General features: G+C 43.6%; 1 protein-coding gene across 11 annotated transcripts in view; it reads left to right on the forward strand.

The window, feature by feature from the left end:
- Window positions 1-7,768, forward strand: part of TLR8 (toll like receptor 8) — a 65,479-nt gene extending 57,711 nt beyond the window's left edge. For 10 of the 11 annotated variants that reach the window (XM_021079509.1, XM_021079507.1, XM_021079508.1 and 7 more), the window contains one exon: window positions 1,112-7,768. In XM_021079509.1, coding sequence (XP_020935168.1) covers window positions 1,118-4,204 — 3,087 coding nt within the window. In that variant the 5' untranslated portion in view covers window positions 1,112-1,117 and the 3' untranslated portion in view covers window positions 4,205-7,768. 11 annotated transcript variants of the gene reach the window in all.

The raw sequence follows: 24,233 nt of genomic DNA on the forward strand, positions 1-24,233 counted from the left end.
CCTATGAGAGTTGCATTTGAATTTAGATGTTGAAGCCTCATATAGGTAGTAGCTGCTCTACAAAAAATTATTTTAGTGCTGTCTACCTTTGAGGTACTATTCTGGCATGAAAATTTCAAAATGAGACAGTATAGCATGATGGTTAGTGGTTAAAACACTACAAACATTGGAATCACATGGACTCCAGTCTCACTTCTGGAAGTTAGTTAAGTCTTTGTTTCTTCACTTACAAAATTGGATAATAATTGAATCTATCCCATTGTGTTGCTGGGAACAGGAACATGGATGAGAAAATGCGAACCATAGTATGTGACACTTTGTTTACTATTATTTAATCAATAGGAAGTGTCTGCTTTCCTGTTGTGCTAGGATGGAAGGGAATTTGAAACATACCATCACAGAGGTATAGAAAAATTGCGAGAAATACCAGTAAAAGCTATGGTTGTGTAAATAAGGTAGAGGTGAGTCTGGCTTGGCTTGGAGATCTTGGAGGATTAGCTAGATCTGAACTCTCCTTGGAACTGGGCGAAGTTTCAACAAGAGTTATGCTAATGGGGAGTTCCCGTTGTGGCTCCCACATTGCTTTGGCTGTGGCTGTGCCTGTGGCCAGCAGCTGCAGTTCCGATTTGACCCCTAGCCTGGGAACTTCCATATGCCACAGGTGAAGCCCTAAAAAAAGCAAAACAAAAACAACAAAAAAAGTTATGCTAATAGAAATCAACTAGACTTTAATAAAAAAAAGAATAAGTTATGCTAATATGTTGAAGCAACAGTACATAGCTTGCTGTGCATGAACCTTGGCCTTGGCACAGCATCAGGCCCATGTGGGTAGGGAGGGGGGGCATCTTGATTAGTGCTTCTACAAATGCTTTATCTTGATTAGTGCTTCTGCAAATTCTTTTCAGTTTTTCTCATCATCTCATCTCAGATAAGCTTCATCTCTCCTTTTAGCAGCATGCAGCTGAACACAGTGAAAAACTAAAATTGTTCTGAACCTCATTTGATGCCCTTTATTTAACTGTTGAGGGAACTTCAAAGCTCAGGCCAAGTAGGAGGAAGCACTATGTATCTCCTCACTCTAACATTGTGAATCCCCTTTGATTTTCCTTAGGAAAACATGACCCTTCACTTTTTGCTCCTGACCTGCCTTTTCCTGCTAATTCCTGATTCCTGTGAGTTCTTCACTGGAGCCAATTATTCTAGAAGCTACCCTTGTGATGAGAGAAAAGAAAATGGCTCTGTCATTGCAGAGTGCAACAATCGTCAACTTCAGGAAGTACCCCGAAGAGTGGGCAACTATGTGACTGAACTGGACTTGTCTGATAACTTCATCAGACGCATAACCAATGAATCCTTTCAAGGGCTGCAAAATCTGACTAAAATAAATCTAAACCACAACGCCAAGCTGTGGCCCCAGAGTGAAAACGGTATGACTATTACAGATGGGGCGTTTCTCAACCTCCATCACCTCAGGGAGTTGCTGCTGGAAGACAACCAGTTACGTGAAATACCCACTGGCTTGCCAGAATCTTTGAGAGAACTTAGTCTAATTCAAAACAAAATCATTCTGTTAAATACAAAGAACATGTTTGGACTTAGGAAACTGGAAAGTCTCTATTTGGGCTGGAACTGCTATTTTACTTGTAATGAAACCTTTATCATAGACGAGGGAGCATTTGAAAATTTAACGAATTTGAAGGTGCTGTCATTATCTTTTAACACCCTTTACCGGGTGCCACCCAAACTGCCCAGCTCCCTGACAAAACTCTATCTTAGCAACACCAAGATAAGAAACATCAATCAGGAAGACTTCAAGGGGCTGGAAAATCTAAGAGTACTGGATCTAAGCGGGAACTGCCCGAGATGTTTTAACGCACCCTTTCCCTGCAACCCTTGCCCCGGAGATGCTTCAATTCAAATACACCCTCTGGCTTTTCGCTACCTGACCGAACTTCGCTACCTAAACCTCTCTAGCACTTCGCTCCGGAGGATTCCCGCAACTTGGTTTGAGAATCTGCATCATTTGAAGGTGCTGCACCTGGAATTCAACTATTTGATGGACGAAATCGCCTCTGGGGAATTTTTGGCGAAATTGCCCTCCTTAGAAATACTTGACTTATCTTACAACTATGAACAGAAAAAATATCCCCAGTACATTAATATTTCCCATTACTTTGCTAATCTTACATCTCTCCAGATATTACACTTAAGAGCTTATGTCTTCCAGGAACTTAGAAAAGAAGATTTCCAGCCTCTGAGAAACCTCTTGCATTTAAAGTTTATCAATTTGGGCATTAACTTCATTAAGCAAATTGATTTTACCATTTTCTCGGAGTTCTCCAACCTGTCAATCATTTACTTGTCAGAAAACAGAATATCGCCCTTAGTCAATAATACCGGGCAAAAGAATGGAGATAGACCCTCTTTCCAAAGTCATGTCCTTAAGCCACGCTCAGCAACTCCTAAGTTTGACCCACATTCAAATTTTTATCATAACACCAAGCCTTTAATAAAACCACAGTGTTCACGTTATGGCAAAGCCTTAGATTTAAGCTTGAACAGTATTTTCTTTATTGGGCCAAACCAATTTGAAGCCTTTAAGGACATTGCCTGTTTAAATCTGTCTTCAAATGGCAACGGGCAGGTGTTACATGGATCTGAATTTTCACATTTGCCTGGTATCAAGTATTTGGACTTGACAAACAATAGACTAGACTTTGATGATGACGCTGCTTTCAGTGAGCTGCCGTTGTTAGAAGTTCTGGATCTGAGCTACAACTCCCACTATTTCCGAATAGCAGGAGTGACACACCGTCTAGGATTTATACAAAATTTGCCTCAGCTGAGAGTTTTAAACTTGAGCCACAACAGCATCTTTACTTTAACAGAAACGTACTTAAAAAGCACGTCCCTGAAAGAATTAGTTTTCAGTGGAAACCGCCTGGACCTTTTGTGGAATGCCCAAGATGACAGGTACTGGCAAATTTTCAAAAATCTCAGCACGCTGACCCATCTCGATTTATCATCTAATAACCTTCAGCACATCCCGAGTGAAGCCTTCCTTAACTTGCCCCAGACTCTCACCGAACTATATATAAGTGATAATAGGTTAAATTTCTTTAACTGGTCATTACTCCAGCAGTTTCCGAATCTCACCTTGCTTGACTTAAGCGGAAATGAGCTCTCCTTTTTAACAGATAGCCTATCTAAATTCACCACTTCTCTTCAGACACTGATACTGAGGCAGAACAGGATTTCCTACCTGCCCTCTGGCTTGCTTTCCGAAGCCAGCAGTCTGACGCACCTTGATTTAAGTTCCAACCAGCTCAAGATGGTCAACATATCCAAGCTTCACGCAAAGACCACCACCAACTTAGCCATTTTAAAACTAGATAGAAACCCTTTTGACTGTACCTGTGACATCAGAGATTTTCGAAAATGGATGGATGAGAATCTGAAGGTCACAATTCCCAGACTGACGGATGTCATTTGTGCCAGTCCTGGGGATCAGCGCGGGAGGAGTATTGTGAGTCTGGAGCTCACAACTTGTGTTTCGGATACCATTGCGGCGATAATATGTTTCTTCACCTTTTTTGTCACCAGCACAGTTATGTTGGCTGCCCTGGCTCACCACTGGTTTTACTGGGATGCTTGGTTCATCTACCATGTGTGCTTAGCCAAGGTAAAAGGCTACCGGTCGCTTCCCACATCCCAGACTTTCTACGATGCTTATGTTTCCTATGACACCAAAGACGCCTCTGTCACAGACTGGGTGATGAATGAGCTGCGCTTCCACCTGGAAGAGAGTGAGGGGAAAAATGTGCTCCTCTGTTTGGAGGAGAGGGACTGGGACCCAGGACTGGCCATCATCGACAACCTCATGCAGAGCATCAACCAAAGCAAGAAGACAATATTCGTTTTAACCAAAAAATATGCCAAGAACTGGAACTTTAAAACAGCATTCTACTTGGCCTTGCAGAGGCTAATGGATGAGAACATGGACGTGATCGTATTCATTCTGCTGGAGCCAGTGCTGCAGCATTCGCAGTACTTGAGGCTGCGGCAGAGGATCTGCAAAAGCTCCATCCTCCAATGGCCGGACAACCCCAAGGCGGAAGGCTTGTTTTGGCAAAGTCTGAAAAATGTCGTCTTAACGGAAAATGATTCGCGGTATAACAGTTTGTATGTCAATTCCATTAAGTAATCCTCGGTGATGTTTGGTCGTGGTTCGCCAACCTAAGAAAAAGGCAAAGCAGTTACCCTTCTGTCTTAGCTATCACTTGCTGTGTGACAAATTTCCCCCCTCCCACCTTAGTGTCTTAAAACGATACTATTTGTTATTTCATAGTCTCTGTGGGTGAGGAGTCCCTGGTGTGGCTTATAGCTGGGTCCTGTGCTCAGGGCTTCTCAAAGGCTGTCATCTCCATGTCAGCCAGGACCACAGACTGCTATCTCAGTCATAGATGGTGAATGCCAGGGGGTGGGGTCATTGTGGGCCATCTTAGTCATTGACCCACTACACTTTTTCAATATTTCAGAACATTTGTAACCATAATAGTTGTGATGTTAAGTTTCTGTTTAGATTTATCATATATTTGTGGCTAAGTGATTATATTATGCTCTGGTTGCATTAGTCCTTTTACAGTTACTTTTATTTTTTTTTTGAATTTTTTTAAAAAAAGCATATGGAGGTTCCCAGGCCAGGGACTGAATCCAAGTTGCAGCTGTGACCTACACAGCAGCTGAGGCAACGCCTGATCCTCAACCCACTGCACTGGGCTGGGGATTGAACCTGTGCCTCAGCAGCAACCCAAGCCACCAGAGTCAGAGTCTTAACCCACTGTGCCACAGTGGAAACTCCTACAGTTACTTTTATGTATTGGCTATAATGCTTGACTTCTAAGCTTTCAATGCCATTTAATACCACTTTAAAGGCTGAGATGGATAGTATTTAAAATGGTATTTTCCCTCCTTAACCGTTTTTTAAAAAAGAGCATATAGCTAAATTAGAAGCATTTGGAGTGTCTATCTGTCTATTGCCATTGCTGTAAATCTTGAAATTAATGACTAAAATGCTTTATTTCATGAGTGTATAATAAATACACAATAGGGAAATAGATTTATAACATAAAAGAAATTACCACCAACACTGGGGTTTTGGAGAATACTTAGAAAAAACCTTTGGTAGAAATCAAAGAGGCAACAGTTTTCATGGCATTTGTATATTAAGATAATTATTAATAGGGAAATTAATTCTCTCTTTTACTTCTGACTCAGAAAATACAAAGTCAGAATGCCTACCTGTGGGTACTCTTTATGCGGTTCTCTCAAGTGAAACAATGTTGGCATGTCTACCATCTCTGCTTACCCCCTTGGTTTCTCCATATCTGTTCATAGCATCTTCTCTCCAGAATAGCATGAATCTTGAAGAGATGAAATTGACCCGAAATTTACCTTATGAAATCGACCTAAAGATACTGGAAATTATTCAAGCATAAGAAAATAAAGTCCTTTCAGCATGAAAACAAGAAAAATCTCCAGGGCACCAACCTTGCTGAAGTATGGGCTCTTAGTTAATCTTGTAGGATGAGTTCTCTTTAAATATGAGTTTTGAAGTTCTTGTGGTGGCTCAGCAGTAACGAACCCTACTAGCATTCATGAGGACTCGGGTTTGATCCCTGGTTCCGCTCAGTGGGTTAAGGATCCGGCATTGCTGTGGCTGTGGTGCTGGCTGGCAGCTGTAGCTCCAATTCAACCCCTAGCCTGGGAACCTCCATATGCCACATGTGCGGCCCTAAAAAGCAAAATAATAATAATTAAATATGAGTTTCTAAAGAACTGAACAGAATGGCAAGTTGCAGTGTTAGTTGACATGAACAAAGTGGAAATCAGCACAAGTTTGTCACGGACAACTTTAGCTTTGTCATATTGAACCCTATTTTGTGACCATGTTTTAGAAAGGTATTTATGCTGGTGTTAGTCAAGGTGTGAAGACAGCTATTTATAAGCAGGATCATTCTAGGAAGGGACCCCCAGAAAGAATGGTGGGGGCAGTAGAGCTTTCCCTGTGGATGCCACATTAACTTATCTGGTGCAATAAAAAGGTCCACATTTCAGCAGCATTGGTAATTATAGATCTCTGTTAAGCTCACATGCTTCGGCACTGTCCTTTTGACAGAATCACAAGCTAATGAAAGTCATGATTTTTCCTTCTCCTTAGCAAATAACTTCCTAAAGTGAAGGTAGTGAAGTCAGTGGTTCATAAAAACATTTCTTCTTGAAACTCACTCATTCCTCATTTGAGGTACCTTTACAGGAAAACCAGACCTTTAATTTGTTGAAGAGGAAGTCAGCATTGTTCTGTTTTCTGTTATTTTAAAATGAGTATATGTTAATTCCTGCATATAAGTTTTTAAAAATTCAGCTTTTACAAAAGAATGCCTGATGACATTTAAATCTCCCCCCCCAATCCAACTTCACTTCCTAGAGACAATCACTATTAGAGATTCTTGTACATTCTCTTGTATTATAAGGGTAAAAGTTTAGTTGCTGTAAGCAAAACATCCAGCTATATACATATAGATCTTACATGTCCCATATGCTGTGGCCTGAGTGTTTGTGTCCCCCCAAAAATTCATGTCTTGCAACCTAACCCACAAGGTGATGATGTTAGGAGGTGATTCGTTTCAAGAGAGCAGATCCCTCCTAAATGTGATTAGTGCCCTTATAAAAGTGGCCCAAGAATGCCCCTTTGCTTCTTCCACCATGTGACATTACAGCAGAATGACAGCTGTCTAGGAGGCAGGCTCTCACCAGACAGCAAATCTGCCAGTGCTGTGACCTTGGGCTTCCCAGCCTCTAGAACTTTGAGAAACAAAGGTTTGCTGTGTACAGGCCAGCCAGTCTCTGTGAGAGCAGCCCGAATGGACTGAGACACCCATAGCAATTCCAACAAGAGAGGTTTGGCTTGGAGGTCAGCTCGCCTCTAAGTGGCCAATCAAGATCCCTTGTTCCATTCCCTAGGGAACGGCATCACTTGCATGGTCCAGGCAGAGTCACCCTTGTGGATGGGTTCCAAGGGCAGGCAGGGAGAAGAACAACAAGGACAAATACTCAGACCAGTGTCTTGAGGCTTGGACTCAACAGTGGCACACATCTGCTCCCCTTCCATTAGGACCTGTTTGACCCCACATAACTGCAAGGTGTGCTGGGAAATAGATGTATTTCATCTCTAACTATGGAAGGAAGGGAGAAGAGATTCGGTAGGCAGCTAGCAGTCTCTGCCACACCTTCTAGAAGTTTTCAGTTTGCATAGCTAAGCCTTTAATTGCTCTTTTGCTATAAAGCAACAGACTTTATACTAATGTTTTTACATTTTGCTCTTTTCACTTACCGTTTCTCAGAATGTGTATTTTTCTTTTCACTGTCTGAATGGTACTGACTTATATATGAGTGTATCAGAAGGTATTTCCCCCATCCTTTATTGTTGAACATTTAGATGGCTTCCAATCTTTTGGTATTACAAATAATTTTAAAATACTTATGTCTTAGTGTTCATATACACAGACACACCTTTTTTTGTTTGTTTTGATTTGGGGGGTTTCGTTTTACATTTTTTTTATTAAAATGTAGTTGATTTATAATGTGCCAATTTCTGCTGTACAGCAAAGTGACCCAGTCATACATATGTATGCATTCCTTTTCTTAGGTTTTCTTCCATCACGGTACCTTCATAGAATAAAATAAGTTTAGTACAATGATACTCAAATTGGTCTGAAGACTGGTTGCTGAACTGTAACTCAGTGTTACTGGTGTGTGATGAGAGAAATGCAGAATTTGAGAGTTTTCAAATGGACATGGCCATGACATCCAGGGTCAGGATTCGTGACAGGGTGGAAATTTGAAACATACGATCTGTTGCCATAGATGGTTTGAGTAGGATTGGTCTAGAAGTGGAATTACTGGCTCAAAGGGCTTAGGCATTTTAAATGCCTATAGATGCTGCCCAACCATCCTGCCAAGTGCTGCTCAAATGTACACTCGCACCAAGAACCTTGGCAGAAAGAGTTGAAAGATGACAGAGTCAAAGAATTGATGGTTGTCATTTCCCAACACAAAAGAGACTGTGCTCAGAGTCCATCTTGAGTTTCCTTCCTAAGGAATTAGTAGAAGTGACCAACTGGCATGGATTTTGGCCTCCTACTCAAAGCATTCTGTGAGTACAGGTGTGATGTCAAAGTCCCCAGCCCTCCTGGAAGTGTGGGGTCTGTTGGAAAGGATGAGAGAGGGTTAGGAAAGCATATTTAGCATATGCACTGCTTTTCTCATATCAACTACACAATGAAAAATTTCCTACAATGTTATTGACTGATGGTGAGCCACAGAATGAAGTGTGGGAAACCCCATGGGGATGTGTTGGTCAAGATAAGCTTTATTCAACTTGATGTGGTTCATCAACTGAGTAGTGACAGAGACAGGGAGTATTATATGGTGGCTGGAGGGGAGAAGGCTGAGAGGGCAGAGTTCTGACATGTGACCCAGGACAGAGATTCACTTCATTGGTTCTTTATAAGCTTTTCTTTTCTTTTCTTTTCTTTTCTTTTCTTTTCTTTTCTTTTCTTTTCTTTTCTTTTCTTTTCTTTTCTTTCTTTCTTTCCTTTTCTTTCCTTTTCTTTCCTTTTCTTTTCTTTTCTTTTCTTTTCTTTTCTTTTCTTAATTGTGGCATCCACAGCACATGATCAGATCCTTTAACTCACTGTGCTGGGTTGGGGATCAAACTCGTGCCTCCTCAGCAACCCGAGAAGCTGCAATCAGATCCTTAACCCATTGCGCCACAACAGGAACTCCCATGCATTTGCATTTTACCTTATAACCTCTGACTCGGAAGAAGACTGGGTGCAGGACCTGATTCCATAAAGCTCAGAACATAGGCCTCCCAGATGCTGTTAGAAATCTGTCTAACATCTTCCTGGGGAAAATGCTAGGGTTTGTTTGCTCTGGGATCTACCTTGATGTTAGAACTACTAGCCAAACCAAGTGCTTCTCTCTGTCCTCAGCAAAAGACATGAAAGAGGAAAGGGAGAGGAAAATTAAGGTTAGATAGAGGAAAGGTAGAATCTTCTTGGTCATGGGGGTGGAATCTGTCAGGACGGAGTTTTATCAGCACCCAAGAGACACACCCAGACAGAGCCTCCTCCAGACTCCCAGAACATTGCCTTTTCCTGCCAGGTGGAGACTCTCTCACAGGGAACGAACCACTCTTTTGATGTAGCTGGTTCCTACTCAAATATTTTACATTGTTTCACGCAACAAAAATTAAATGAGCACCTACCGTGTGCACCAGTTGTCTCTATGTCAAAGTGCACTTGTGGGAAATCATTGACCAATGGCCACTCATCTGCCCTCCCCTCTCCAGGACCCAGCCTCAAGACCAGGCCTCAGGTAGCATGTTCCTTTGGAGTGAAAGAGGGGAAGGGAGAGAGGGCTGTGAGAGGGAGCAGCTGTTCCAGTAGTCATCATCTGTGTGTGAAGGATACTTGGGAAGGTCCACCAGATGTCTATGCTCCAGCTGGTCCTGCCACAGTACTTGAAACTATCTACATAGTGCTTGTGGCTACATGTTAAAGGAGCCAAGAGAAGTTGTTAACACTTCAATTGTAATTAGAACCTCAGACCCCTTCTACTGAGAAGGAATAGGGCTCGCACATCCCAAACCTCTTTTAGTTTTTTCAAGGCTCCATCCTCCCCTATCACTATCTTTGGTGAGAAGATAAACCTCTCAGCCCTGGAATAGCTCATCTGTGATCTATCTGCCTCTTCAATTCACAGTTTCTACTTAATGGAAAATGCCTTTTGAACAGCTAGTATGTGTTGGGTCCTAAGGTGGGTTCCAAAATGGCTGCAATCCATTAACTAATCAATGGGTAAATAAAATGGGATATAGCCATAGAATGGAATATTACTCAGCCTTGAAAAGGAATGAAGAATTGACATAGGCTATAGCAAGGTTGAACTTTGGAAATATTTGCTAATTGAAAGAAGCCAGTCACAAGAGACCATGTGTTGTATGATGCCATTTATAGGAAATGTCTAGAATAGGCAAATCCATAGAGGTAGAAATTAAATAAGTGGTTCCCTGGGGCTGTGGGGTGGGGGGGGCATTGGAAGAAGATGGGAAGTGATTGCTAATGGGCAGAGGATTTCTTGTTGGAGTGAGGCCAGTGTTCTAAAATTCTTTATAGTGATGTTTGCACAACTCCGTGGATCTATCGACAGCCTTGTTTCTCTTTTTTGCCCCCTTGTCAGTGGCTTGTCTAGCATGGCCCCACCATGAAGCTCCTGGTATGTCCATGCTCTATTCTTGAAGTCCTCTTTCCTAGTTCACTTTGGTCCTCTGCTTTTTTCTTGGTTCTGTTCAAGATTTGCCAAACCTCTGTTTGGTACTGGTCTCTGATTGCTGGCCTCTGTAAAGAATCCTGAACCACGGGAATTAGAATAATCAAGTTTGATCAGAGCAGAGGAACTAGGTGACTCTGGGAAAATCACTCTACCTTTCTGTGCATGATTCCCCATTTGTAGAATGGACTAACATGGAGAATGTTATTTTCCAATATTACAACTGTCGTAGCTTGCTAGGGCCACCATGACAAAGTATCACAAACTGGGTGGCTTGAAACAACAAAAGTGTATTGTCTCACAGTTCTGGAGGCTGGAAGTCTGAAGTCAAGGTGTCTACTGGGCCATGGTCCCTCTGAAACTTGCATGGGAGGAGCCATCCCTGCTCCTGTAGCTCCCAGTAGTTGCCGCCAATCCTGGGTGTTCCTTGGCTCGTACAGACATCACTCCAGTCTCTGCCTCCATTGTTACATGGCCACCTTCCCTCTATGTCTCTCTCCTCTTCTTATAAGGACACCAGCCATATTGGATTAAGGCTCCATCCCTCCTCCAGCATGGCTTTGTTTTAACAAATAACATCTGGAACAGCTCTCTTTCCCAGTGAGGTCACATTTTGAGGTATTGGGAGTTAGAACTTCAACATAAAATTGGAGGAGGGGGTACAGTTCAGTTCATAACAATAACCATGGATTTTCTTTTTCAGAAATTACTCATAACTCCATGAGAATTGAAAATGCCCTTGTGAAAGGGAGAGTCCCTTATGAATATTAGAAGAATAAAGGCAATTTCCCTCTCAGCTATTAATAAAGCTATTATAGTGACAGGGCCAGGATTCCACCATCATTATCCTTGAACTTGAAGCCATAGTAGTATCCATTATTCCTCGTGAGTTCAAAAGAAGTTTGCATAATTGTGTTCTCTTCCTTTCTACCCTTGAATGCTTTGAGGGAACGAGGGAATTGATAAAGCCCCGTGTCTTACTCAGCACTCATGTAATCTTGGAGGAGCAAGGTGAGGGATAAACAGTGTTTTAAATCTTTAGGAAACATTTCAGGATTTCCTCTGCTAGTGACTCAAAATGGGAAATGGTCTTTATAAATGTCCCTTCAGTGTGCGAAGAGAAGAGATGGGAGATATGAACTGAAAAACAAAAACCCCACTTATGATAGTAGAATATTGCCATTGGGAAGCTCTTTATGTTTCAAACTTTTATTATTATTATTTTTTTTGTCTTTTGTTGTTGTTGTTGTTGCTGTTTCTTGGGCCGCTCCCGCGGCATATGGAGGTTCCCAGGCTAGGGGTTGAATCGGAGCTGTAGCCATTGGCCTACGCCAGAGCCACAGCAACTCGGGATCCGAGCCACGTCTGCAACCTACACCACAGCTCACGGCAACGCCGGATCGTTAACCCACTGAGCAAGGGCAGGGACCGAACCCGCAACCTCATGGTTCCTAGTCGGATTCGTTAACCACTGCGCCACGACGGGAACTCCTGTTTCAAACTTTTAAATTTCTAGTGAGAAATGCATTTCTAGTAGAAAAAAAAAAGACCCCTCTGTCTTACCTTCCCAGTCTTCCTCTCCTTTGACGTTATGCCTGGACTGTTTTAGGGATAACTCTCTAGTTATTTCAGTAATGATGACCATGAGCTCGGAGATGATCAAGAGCTATGTCTGAGTTTGCAGGAGAAGCACAGATACAGTTGCCCAAGCCAGAAACCCCAGACTTGCTATTGACTCCTCTGTTTCACTCCCACACACAACCATGCATGAAGCAGTCTTGATCTCTTAAATTTCTCTTCCATCCATCCTCCATCTCCACCAACACCCCTTGTCCAAGCTACCAGCATCTCTCACTGGCTTCCTGGTATTCCCTCTAGTCCCTCCAATTCAGTTCTAGCAGCCAGTGATTCTTGTAAGAGGTGTGACTTCTGAATTAAATTTTAAGCCTTAACTCCTGAACAAGACCCTCTGTGACCTCCCATTTGCCTCTTCATTCAGCTTCCTCTCTAAGCATAAGCACCCCTATCACTAGCCTTTGGTTCATGCTGAGGTTGTATCAAACTCTCTTGCCTCAATGCCTCCACACATGTTGCTGCCCTGAGACACCTCTTCCTCCAGGCTTTACTTACCTAACTCCTACTCATCCTACAGGGAGAGGTTAGGTGTTGCTTAGAGAGGCTTGCCCCTAACGTTCAAATCTAACTTAAACTATCATCTTAACATTATCACGAGTTTTATTGAGTAGATGATAGAGAAATGGATAGAGTGCTATTAACGCACAGGTCTTCCATTAGACTGTGACCTCCAGGGATGAGGGAAGGTGTCTTTGGTCCAATATTCCATCCCCGATATTCACTATAATGCCCGATACACAATAAAGATTCTCAATACATATGTTTCAAGTGAACAAATGAATGAATGCATGAATGAAGGTTCAGATAGACTTCTCTAGCTGCACGCTGGGACAGATGCAGTATGAGTAGGAGGTCACACTGTCAAATGTCACACTCCAGCACCTATGTGGAGGGGCAGGCTTGTTGTCCTTTGGCTACCAGACAGTGCCAACCCTCTTGGATGACATGAGGCTGAGTCCATGAGGCTCTGCGCTTGAGCAGAAATCATTTGTATTCTCTGAATGTTGTTAGGCTGTGGTTCAGAGCAAGTACAGCATAGATGAAAAGAAGAAGGCAAGGGGTGATGTCATAAATTGAGTGCAACAGTATAGAAATCATGTGGTGATCCATAAACAAATACAGAGAGCTTTAGGAGCTGCTTGGCTGTTAGAGAATTCCCAGTATTCACTGCCATCTTCAAGAGGGATTTGAAGGCCTAATAGAGATTCACCCAACCTAGTGACAGGTGCATGGGGACAGTGACTATTCTGACATGGATTGTTCTGTTTTTAAAGCCCCCTAAATAACAATCTAGGCCCTATGCCTTGAGGCCTTTATATCCAGCTGATTGGCTCCTTGAACTGGCCCTGCTAGGTCTCCAAAGGGGACATGATGGCTTCTAAAGAGAGAAGTGACAACAAAGATTATAATTTAGAAACAATAAATGATGAAACAGTAACAATGATGGACCTTCTTTGGTATGGTATGAAGAGGTTAATATTCATTTCTCAAACATCATTGGCCTTATGGAGGATAATTTTAGTACTTGACATAAGCTGAAAACAGACATGATCCTTCCACTGATTGGACTAATGTTTGCTGTGGCTGAACAAGCTCTCTAGGGACTTATTAAGAAATACTGAGCTTTCAAAGATGTCAGTGGCAATGGCTAAAACATTTTACCTCTAATCTTGGGAGTATTTCCACCTTTGAATCAACCAACCAGATCCAACCAAGTTTGGATACTCTGGCGATATTGCTTACATTGGAAATGGATATAAAATGTGTGTACATGTATGTATAATGTATACATATAGATGTATGTGGAAATGTATTTATAAAGATGGTCATTATTGACTGATTAGTAGATATTAAGAAATTTAGTTAATAAAATTTAAAATAAGGAGATTGTGAGGAAAATGAAAGCATAACACAGCAATTTCTCTATTTCTGTGAAAATGTTATTTTATACTCTCTGTTTAATAATGGCAGGGTGACTGAAAAGCATCACTTCATCAAAAAGCAAAAAAACAGGGAGTTCCCATTGTGGCTCAGTGGGTTAAGAACCCAACTAGTCTCCATGGGGATGTGGGTTCAAGCCCTGGCCTTGCTCAATGAGTTAAGGATCTGGCATCGCCACAAGCTGCGGCATAGGTCACAGATGTGGCTCAGATCTGGTGTTGCTGTGGCATAGGTCTGCAGCTGCAGCTCTCTTTGGACCCCTAGCCTGGGAACTTCCATATGCCACCAGTGTGGCCCTAAAAAGCAAAAAAAAAAAAAAAAAAAAAAAAAAAAAAAAAAAAAAAAAAAAAATCAAAACCACAGAAACACAAAAAAACCCCAAATCCTGAGGATTCCCTCTTAGGGAATTTCTTTTCCTGGTTTAGCACAAGAGCTAAAAAGTAGCTAAAAGTGAACAGGTATTAACTGTGTAAGGTATTATCTGTGTAAGGTGGTGGGGAAGAAAGAACAGGGAAAATATGGGTGAGTATGTAGCCAAGGGAAGAAGCAAGGCTGGGGTGAGTGGGAAAAGCCATGGTTCGGAGGCAGTTGAGAGAAGCAACAAAAAATAAACTCAGCTTCACAGGCTATAATAACCCATACATTACCTATGGTCTCTAGGACTTAGTGTGTGACAGGTCTATAAACAAATTAAGAGATAGGAAGTACATTACAATGATGATTGAGCAGAGCTTCCAAAAGAAAGTTTAAAATTTATGTCCACATATTGATCCTTCCTTTATGAAGCACATTTAATTTGCCATAATAACATACACATTAAAAAATGCCTTTAAATTCTATGTATACTTTTTTTGTTTGTTAGAAATTTGTGTTTGTATTGAGCCAGAAATCTTTCTCCCTAAAGACTCCTAGATATTTCTTGCTAAATAGGCCACCCATTGGGCACAGTGCTGGACACAGAGACTAGAAGAGGTAAGTGCAGGATTCCTGAACCCCAGGAGAACAAAGCCAGCAGAGACGATCCTGGACAAAGGATACTGGATAGTAATACTTGCCTGGGGAGAATGGCAAGCCGTGAATTCAAAATAGGCAAAAATCCACACACCTTGGAGACCAAATAGATTTATGGAGCAAAGCACAGGAAGGTTTCCAGGGAATGTGAAAGGCTTTAGCCTGACAGAGTTGGGAAGACAATGAAGCAACATTTGTAAAATCTGGTAGGAGTTCCTATTGTGGCTCAGCGGGTTAAGAATCTGACTAATATCCATGAGGATGTCGGTTCAATCCCTGGCCTCGGTCAGTGGGCAAAGGATCCAGCATTGCCACGAGCTGTGGTGTAGGCCACATATATGGCTCAGATTCAACCCCTAGCCTGGGAACTTGCATATGCCACAAAAGGGGCCCTAAAAATAAAAATTTTAAAAAGATCTGGTAAACTTGGGGAATGCAAGTCTTCATCTTTGATGTGTTGACTTTGGGGTGATGGTGAGAATCTTTAGCGCAGGATCTCTCAACCTTGGCACTGCTGGCATTTTGGACTGTAGACTATTCCGTTGGAGGAGGCTGTCCTGTGCACTGTAGCATGTTTAGCAGCATCCCTGGTCTCTACCCACTGGATGCCAGTTTATATGCTCCACCTGTAGAGAAAAAAAACTTACTAAATTCTTAGAGTTCAAATCTCCATCCATTGGGTATAGATTATAAAAAGTTGCTTACTTTAGTCCTTAAACTTGGGAAAAAACAGGAGGGGGTTTATTCCACAATGTTACCCACACGTGTCTCCTCCCTAGAGCATCTTAGAGCAGCTGTTTAATAAATACGGAATAAAATTTGGAAAATTCCAGATAGTCATCTAATGTTTATCGTAGAAATGATGCACATGGCCTAAAAGTGGCTAGTTTGGGGGAGAAAGCAATATGTTCACTTTATGTGCGACTCCACCTTCTCGCTACTTCTCGGTATTCACTCAGCTTCCAGCTCTGCGTCAGTGACTGCCATTTTCATGAACCATTGGCGCCCTCTAGAGTTCCCCATGCGGTAAACCCAGAAATGCCGACAAATCTGTAACTAGAGAGAAGGCCTTGTAGAGGCCTCCTCTGTAGTGAAAACTGTCTGGGAGGGAAACCACCCCAGGACTGAGTCAGGTACCCAAGGGGCAGCCTCACAACTACAATCAAGCTTGGGTTTTCTCACTCCCAACAGGGGTTTATAAAAATAATGTATAGAAATAATAGCCATTTAGTGAACAGCAGCTCTGTATTTAATCCTTACCAAAAATCCCCACAGAGAACAGAACTGTAACCATTTACTGGTAAGAAAGCAGGTTAAAGGTCTTGCTCCAGCTGACACAGCTTGGTGTCAGAGTGAGAATTTGTACCCAGTTCTTATTTGCTTTGAAATCTAAACTTGTTTCGCTTCCTTCTCTGTCTCATGTCCTGTTGTAAAGGTCAGATCACATACTAGGGTGTAAATCACCATACGGATATAAGGGATGAGGATGAGAAATGCCCGCCCATCTTAATTATGAAAGTCCCATGTGTCCCTTGGGTCCTCTTTCCAGCCCACATCATCTTGTCTTTGAAGCAGTGGGTCTTCAGCTTGGGCAGGCATCACCTGGAGGGCTTGTTAAAACAGCCCGGGGCAGGCCTGAGAATTTGCATCTCTAACAAGCTCCCGGGTGATGCTGATGCTTCTGGGTGGAGACCATGCTTGGAGACCCACTGGTCCAAGCATCACCCAAGTACCGCACTCAAAATGAACAATTTCGGTTTCCATGTTTGACAGCACTTTGCTCCCCTATCCTGGCACTTCTTTGTGTTGTCTCGGTCACAATTAGTCGCTTCAGATCCCTCCCCAACAAGACCAAAAGTTCCTTGAACCGCAGTCAAGGAACCGCAATTTCCTCACGCCTGTATCCCCCCCCCCCCGCCCCCGCCTTCGCCCCAAGTGCCAAGCCCAGTGGATGTTAGGGCAACTGTTGAATACATGGGGAATGAAATTCTGGAAAGTGATCTGATAAATACATTCATTATATAAGTGATGCACATATTAGCCTTTCCAGAGATTTCCATGGTTCGTTTACGGACGGCAGTATCTTAAGCCCAAATGAATATGTTTCTAATGATGTCCATTTGGGCAATGCTGAGGGGATGTAGTTTGAGCAAACGCCTTCTGAACAGTTTGGCTTCTTCGGGTCTCCCTGCTCCTCCACCTCATCTGGATGGCTCTGCATAGCTGCTCAGCTTCCAGTGGCCGGAAGTTGCAAGTTAGGCACTAATCTGAACACGCCATCATGATTTTCTGGTCACAGAACATGAAACATTGCAAAGGAAGGCTCATTTAAGATGCAGGTGAACATGGTCCAAAGACAATGTAAACTCCTAGATGCGTGTGTCTTCCTTTTCGCGTTACCCCATCGGATAGGTTCCTGGAAAGTTCTTTCCGCCGCCGGCAGCCTGGCTGCTGAGTCTGGAGCCACAGCATGAGGTGGGTCCAGCGGGGACTGCGGGGGGCTTGCAACGCTTCCCCACGAGTCAATGCCAATCACTGCCGGCAGGGGGCAGCCACAGTCTACCAAAAGCGTTGGCTTTCCGCTTCGCTAGGCGCTAGGGTGTGGAATCTTTGTTTATTCTGAGAGCTGGCTTCTCACCTGCCTGTGGACACAAACCCTCCTCCAACCAGTACTACTACCATAGCCTCAGAGCAAGTGCGTGGAAAAAAAGCGAGTCGATAAAAGGCTGGATCTAGTGCAAATCAGAGAATGGGCTCGATCTCATACAAAGAGCAGTTTGGGGCGGCGGGGGGGGGGGGGGGTGACCTAAGCGTACACAGTTTGTCCAGCAGTTTCTAGGTTTAATCCATGTAGACATGAACCAGTAAACTCAAGTGAAAGTTTTTTATTGGCTCCTGGTGATGTCATACAAGGCTGGGAAAACTGGTTTGCTGGGTGTGGGGCTTTTTTTATTCCCTGAAACATCTTCTAGAAAATGCTCTAAGGCCTTTCACCTTCTGCCCAGCCAGGGCCTTTAGCTGTAACTGGATACTAAGCTTTTCCCAAACAGACTTTTGACACACAATAGAAACCCCCAGGAAAGCGGGAGTGCGGAAAATAAGCTCGGCAGCAGCCGGTCAAACCTAGATCAGCTGGGAGTTTCTGTGGGCAAATGCAAGGCCAGGGTCCCACCCAAGAGGGTCTGATGAACTGATCTGGACACAACGTGGGTGCTGGAGTTTTGAAAGCTCCCCAGGTGATTCCACCGTTCAGCCAAGACTGAGAACCATTGTTAGTTGTGAGCCTTTGTTCCTCTGTGAATTCCCACGCCCACCAACTAGTCTAGATGCCTTCTGCCTTGAGCACCAGTTTGAAACATAACCCCTGGAGTTCCCTGGTGGCCTAGTGGTGAAGGATCTGGTGGTGTCACTGCTGTGCCACGGGTTTGATCCCTGGTCCGGGAACTTCTGCATGCCGCGCGGCAGCCAAAAAATAAAATAAAACCCCCCGTTAGCATAGGGTCAGAGGAATGGAAACCTGATCAAAATGGAGCAGAGTCCATTTTTTTTCTCTCTCGAATCGCCTCCATTAACTGCTCCCATAGGATGCCAGCCTGCTGTTTACTTTCTCCATCTCTGAATGGAGTGCTTGTACTTGCTGACCTTCACATACCTCCAGGTTGTCTAAAAGGAAGCCATGGGGCACTTTGACTTTTGAGTGACCTGGCAATTTGTTTGCATCAAATCCCTTTGAACCTTTGCATTGGATGATGAGGTCACTGTTTCCATATGTTGCCTAAACCCTGGAGTAGAAGGCTCCAGGCACAATTGAGGTCAAGTCGGCTTGAAGGTTAATACACAGGGGCCACCAATGGAGGCAGTGACCTGGGTGAGTCCCAGGAAACCTCATTCTCATGGCCCAAAAAATGGCCATCTGCCCCATGAAGCCTCTGGGACAGTTAGACTAACCATCCTAACAGGATGAGTTAGGGGGGTGTATAGTGTGGTTGTGGGGGTGTGGTGGAGGGACTAGAGCTTTGGAGTGTATGACAAGCTGGCACCGGCCCCCTCTTACCAGCCAACGTGCACTGATGCAGGTTTCTCACTGGCTTGGAGCTTCCCCCTGCTCATCTGTACTCCGAAGAAACAATAACCATGTCAGCTGGTATGTCAAATAATGGGATAAAGCTGTGATGTGCTGGGAATGCTTAACAGCTGGTTGGGGGCAGGGAGAGGGGCGGGCAGCACCCTGATATGTAGTGTTTGCCCATTTCCATGGTATAAATGCTCCCACCATGGTTGATTTCAAGACACCAGTGTGACATCACTGCATGTGGAATTGGGAAGAAATGTGGCAGAATCTCACAAGAGATTTTATCCTTGTCATCCCTTGCCCCCAAAGGAGCATACATGCTGACATACGGTTTTACCATTTTTAAAGCACTTTCACTTACACTATCTCATTTAATTCTCAGGGCAACATCGCCAGATGGGCAGGGCGAGCGTTATTTCTCTGTTTAATAGATGGGAGGCCTCAGGCTCAGAGGGTCCAGAACAAACTGCTCAAGGCCACACAATAAGTAATCTGTAAAATGGGTGCGGTAGGCGGAATAATGGCCCCCAAAGATGCTCGCATCCTCCTCCCTGGAACCTATGATATGGAGGTTACACAGCCAAAGGGAATTCAGGCTGTGGCCAGAATGAAGTCTGCTAGTCAGCTGAAAATAGAGAGTCCTGAATTATTCAGGTGGGGTGAAAGTAACCCCAGAGGTCCTTACAAGTGGAAGAGGGAGAGAGAACCAGAGAGAACGTGACTACAGGGGAAGGATCAGAGAGATGCAATGTGGCTGGCTTTGCAAATGGAGAAAGGGGTCAGAAGGCAAGGAATGTGGACAGTTTCTAGAAGCTGTAAAAGGCAAGAAAGTGCATTCTTCCCTAGAGACTCCAGCAAGGGACCCAGCTCTCCAGCACCTTGATTTGGGTCCTGTGAAACCCTCGAGAGACCTCTGCCTCCAGGGTTGTGCAGTAATACATGTGTGTCGTTCAAGCTCTCAATTTGTGGTCATCGGTTCCAGCGGCCACAGGAAAGGTATACAGTGGACTGGCGATTGGGCCTCTTCCTCCTCCCTCAAGTCGCAGCTTAAATTCTGCCTCCTGGGGGGAGTCTCCCCGCCCTCCTTTCTAGACCTTTGCTTTCACCCCTGAGTTCCCACACCTGGCTTTTAGCATTCGCCATATGGTTGGAATTCATCCATGTCAGCCTTCTCCCTAATCCCTAAAGGAAAGACAGACTGCTCCTCCCTTTTGCATCACTTTCTGCCAGTGTGGTTCCTTCTCCAAGACCAAAGCATAATAACTAGATTCAGAACGTGTGAATGCTGGACTCTGAACGCAGCAAGAGTACTGCCCTCCCCAGCGCTGGGAATCATGGCACTGAGCCCTCAATGCTGCAGGACAGTAAATAGCCTCTCTTGGTAGCGCCTGGAGCTGCCCGCCCCACTTCCTGCAGTGCATTCTGGGAACTGCAGGAAAGATCAAGACGACCCGTCTTCCCATTGGCCTCAGAGGTAGCCTTTCCCCCAAGACCAGAATGTGTCTGTTAGCCTCTTTGCCGAGGATTGAGGGTTTTGGCTCAAGACTGAAGAGACAGCCCGATGAATGGGTTCCGGGAGCCCCAGACTCTGAGGCCACCATCTTTGTCTGAGCAGAGCTGGTCATTGGATTCCCGCCTTTAGGCCAGTCACTTATTTACTCTTTCTTCCTCTATCAAATGTGAGAAATACCAGTTCTGTGTTTGGCTTACTTTCAAGGCTTTAGAAAATGGGGTGCCAAATAAAACCAAAATGGTACTATCCTGTAAAAGAAAAAGAAAGAAGGAAAGAAAGAAAGAAAGAAGGAAGGAAGGAAGGAAGGAAAGAAAGAAAGAAAGAAAGAAAGAAAGAAAGAAAGAAAGAAAGAAAGAAAGAAAGAGAGAAAGAAAGAATTAAGAGAACGGAGCGGAGTTCCCGTCGTGGCGCAGTGGTTAACGAATCCGACTAGGAACCATGAGATTGCGGGTTCGGTCCCTGCCCTTGCTCAGTGGGTTAAGGATCCGGCGTGGCCGTGAGCTGTGGTGTAGGTTGCAGACGCGGCTCGGATCCCGCGTTGCTGTGGCTCTGGTGTAGGCCAGTGGCTACAGCTCCGATCCGACCCCTAGCCTGGGAACCTCCATATGCCGCGGGAGTGGCCCCCAAAAATAGCAAAAAGACAAAAAAAAAAAAAAAGAAGGGAGCAAAAGAAGTATGGAGAGGTGCTGACTGCTGTCATAGAGTTAGTACACTGAAAACAGATGAGATCACGTGCTAAGAAGAGCCAGGCTACATAGGAAAGTTCACGTTCGCAGAGAAATCACCTTCTTTTTCTTTTCTTTTTAAAAAATTTTGTTGGCGTATAGTTGACTTACGATGTTGTTTGTAGCTTCCAATGTACGGAAAGGTGAATCAGTTATACATACAGCCTTCTCAGATTCTTTTCCCATGTAGGTTATTACACATTTCTGAGTAGATGTCCCTGTGCTCTACAGTAGGTCCTTGTTCTTTATGTATTTTATATATAGCAGTGTGTATATGTTAATCCCAACCCCTAATTTATCCCTCCCCCCACGCCAACGTTTCCTCTTTGGTAACCATAAGCTTGGTTTTGAAATCTTTGAGTCTGTTTCTGTTCTGTGAATAAGTTCTTTCACATCATTTTTTATTAGATTCCACATATTCGTGCTCTCTGATGATATTTGTCTTTGTCTGAACTACTTGCCTTAGCATGATAACTTCTAGGTCCATCCATGTTGCTGCAAAGGGCATACTTTCCTTCTTTTTTAGGGCTGAGTATATTCCATTGTGTCTCCGTATCACATCTTCTTGATCCACTCCTCTGTCGATGGACACGTAGGTTGCTTCCATGTCTCGGCTATTGTAAATAGTGCTGAAATGGACATTGAGGTGCCTATATCTTTTCAAATTATGATTTTCTCTGGATAGATGCCCAGGAGTGGGATTGCTGTATCATATGGTAGTTCTATTTTTAGTTTTCTGAGGAACCTCCATACTGCTTTCCATAGAGGCTGCACCAGTTTAGATTTCCACCAGCAGTGTAGGAGGGTTCCCTTTTCTCCACACCCTCTCCAGCATTTATTGTTTGTAGACGTTTTGATGATGGCCATTCTGGCTGGTGCAAGATGGTACCTCATCGTAGTTTTTTGTTTGTTTGTATGTTTGTTTTTTAGCCATACTCACATGATGTGGAAGTTCCTGAGCCAGGAATCAAACCTGCACCCCGGCAGTGACCTGAGCCGCTGCAGTGGCAACATTGGATCACCCACCCACTGTGCCACAAGGGAACTTATTGTAGTTTTGATTTGCCTTTCTTTAATGATTAGTGATGTTGAGCATCTTTTCATGTGCTTTTTGGCCATCTGGCTGTCTTTTTTGGACAAATGTCTATTTAGATCTTCTGCCCATTTTTTGATTGGGAGATATATACATATTTTGGAGATAAATCTTTTGTCAGGAGCTTTCTTTGCAAAGATTTTCTCCCATTCTGTGGGTTGCCTTTTCTTTTTCTTTTCTTTTTTCTTTTTTTTTTTTATGGTTTCCTTTGCTGTCCAAAAGCTTTTAAGTTTAGATTATCATACGAAGTGAAGTAAGTCAGAAGAAGAAAGACAAATACCATATGATATCACTTACATGTGGAATCTAAAATATGACAAAAATGACCCTATGTACAAAATAGAAACAGACTCAAAAGACAGAGAACAGACTTGTGGTTGTGAAAGGGCAGGGCGGAGGGAGTGGAATGGATGGGAGTGTGGGGTTAGTCGGTGCAAACTGTTACATTTAGAATGGATAAACAGCAAGGTCCTACTGTACAGCACAGGCGACTATAACCAATCTCCTGGGACAGACCATGATGGAAAAGAATATTTAAAAAAGAAGGTATATCTGTGTATCACTGAGTCATTTGCTCTACATCAGAAATTAGTCCAACATTGTAAATCAACTATACTTTAATAAAAAATGTTAAAAACTTCTGGAGTTCCCGTTGTGGCACAGTGGAAACGAATCTGACTAGGAACCATGAGGTTGCGGGTTCAAGCCCTGGCCTCGCTGAATGGGTTAAGGATCCAGGGCCACTGTGACCTGTGGTGTCGGTTGCACCCCCAGCTGTGGTGCAGGCTGGCAGCTGTAGCTCCCATTAGACCCCTAGCCTGGGAAGCTCCATATGCCATGGGTGTGGCCCTTGCAAAAAAACAAAAAAAAACAAAAAAAAACAAAAAACTTCTAAAAAATAAAACAGAAAAAAAAATGTTAAGAACCTTTCAAGTTTAATTAAGTCACATTTGTTTATTTTTATTTTTGTTACTCGAGGACGTGTATCCAAAGCCATTGCTGTGGTTTACGTCAAAAGGTGGTCTGTCAGTGTTTTCCTCTAAGAGGTTTATGGTATTGCGTCTTACATTTAGGTCTTTAATCCATTTTGAGTTTATTGTTGTGCATATGCTATTAGAGAATGTTCTAAGTTCATTCTTTCGCATGTAGCTGCCCCGTTTTCCCAGCACCACTTATTGAGTAGACCATCATCTCTGCCTTGTAGATTTTTGCCTCCTTTTTCATAGATTAATTGACCAGAGGTTCAGTGGGTTTAGCGAAATCACCGTCTATCACGTAACAGCTCTGGGGCCCTCTGCAACTCCCTGGGCCTCTGTTTCTTCATGTGTGACATGAGGATAATGGTAAGTCCCATTTATTGATCACTCCCAGTGTCATCCACCCTGTTCTCAGCCCTTCACAATTCTCTTTATTTTAGTTACACCGCCTGTCAGTATTCGAATCAGGAAACATACATAGTTTGTGAGCCCAGTGCCCTTGTCAAAATGGCTAAGAATTTCAAGATGGCGGCGGCAGACTGTTAGACCAAGCACAGGCCTTCTAAGCCCCTGACTCCTATGTGACCCTGGGCAGTCTGACTCCAGAGCCTTCTGTCTTAAACTCTGTGCTATGATGGCTGTCTCCTCAGGTTGCGGTGAGGTTGGAAGTGAGATTAATGGCTTCTTAGTGGAGGGAACAGAGTGTACAATGGTCTGGAAGGGGCGGCAAGGAGAGTGATACACATGAGGAATGATAAAGCCTTGTGGCTACAGCTTTGGTTACCTGGAGGAGGCAGACGTGTGCTGGTAGCTAGTACATGTTCCAAACTATGGCACTCCGAAGGCCAACCAGAGGCCCTTGCCCTCAAGG

Source organism: Sus scrofa, chromosome X (genome assembly GCF_000003025.6).
Source record: "Sus scrofa isolate TJ Tabasco breed Duroc chromosome X, Sscrofa11.1, whole genome shotgun sequence".
NCBI classification, from domain to species: Eukaryota; Metazoa; Chordata; class Mammalia; order Artiodactyla; family Suidae; genus Sus; species Sus scrofa.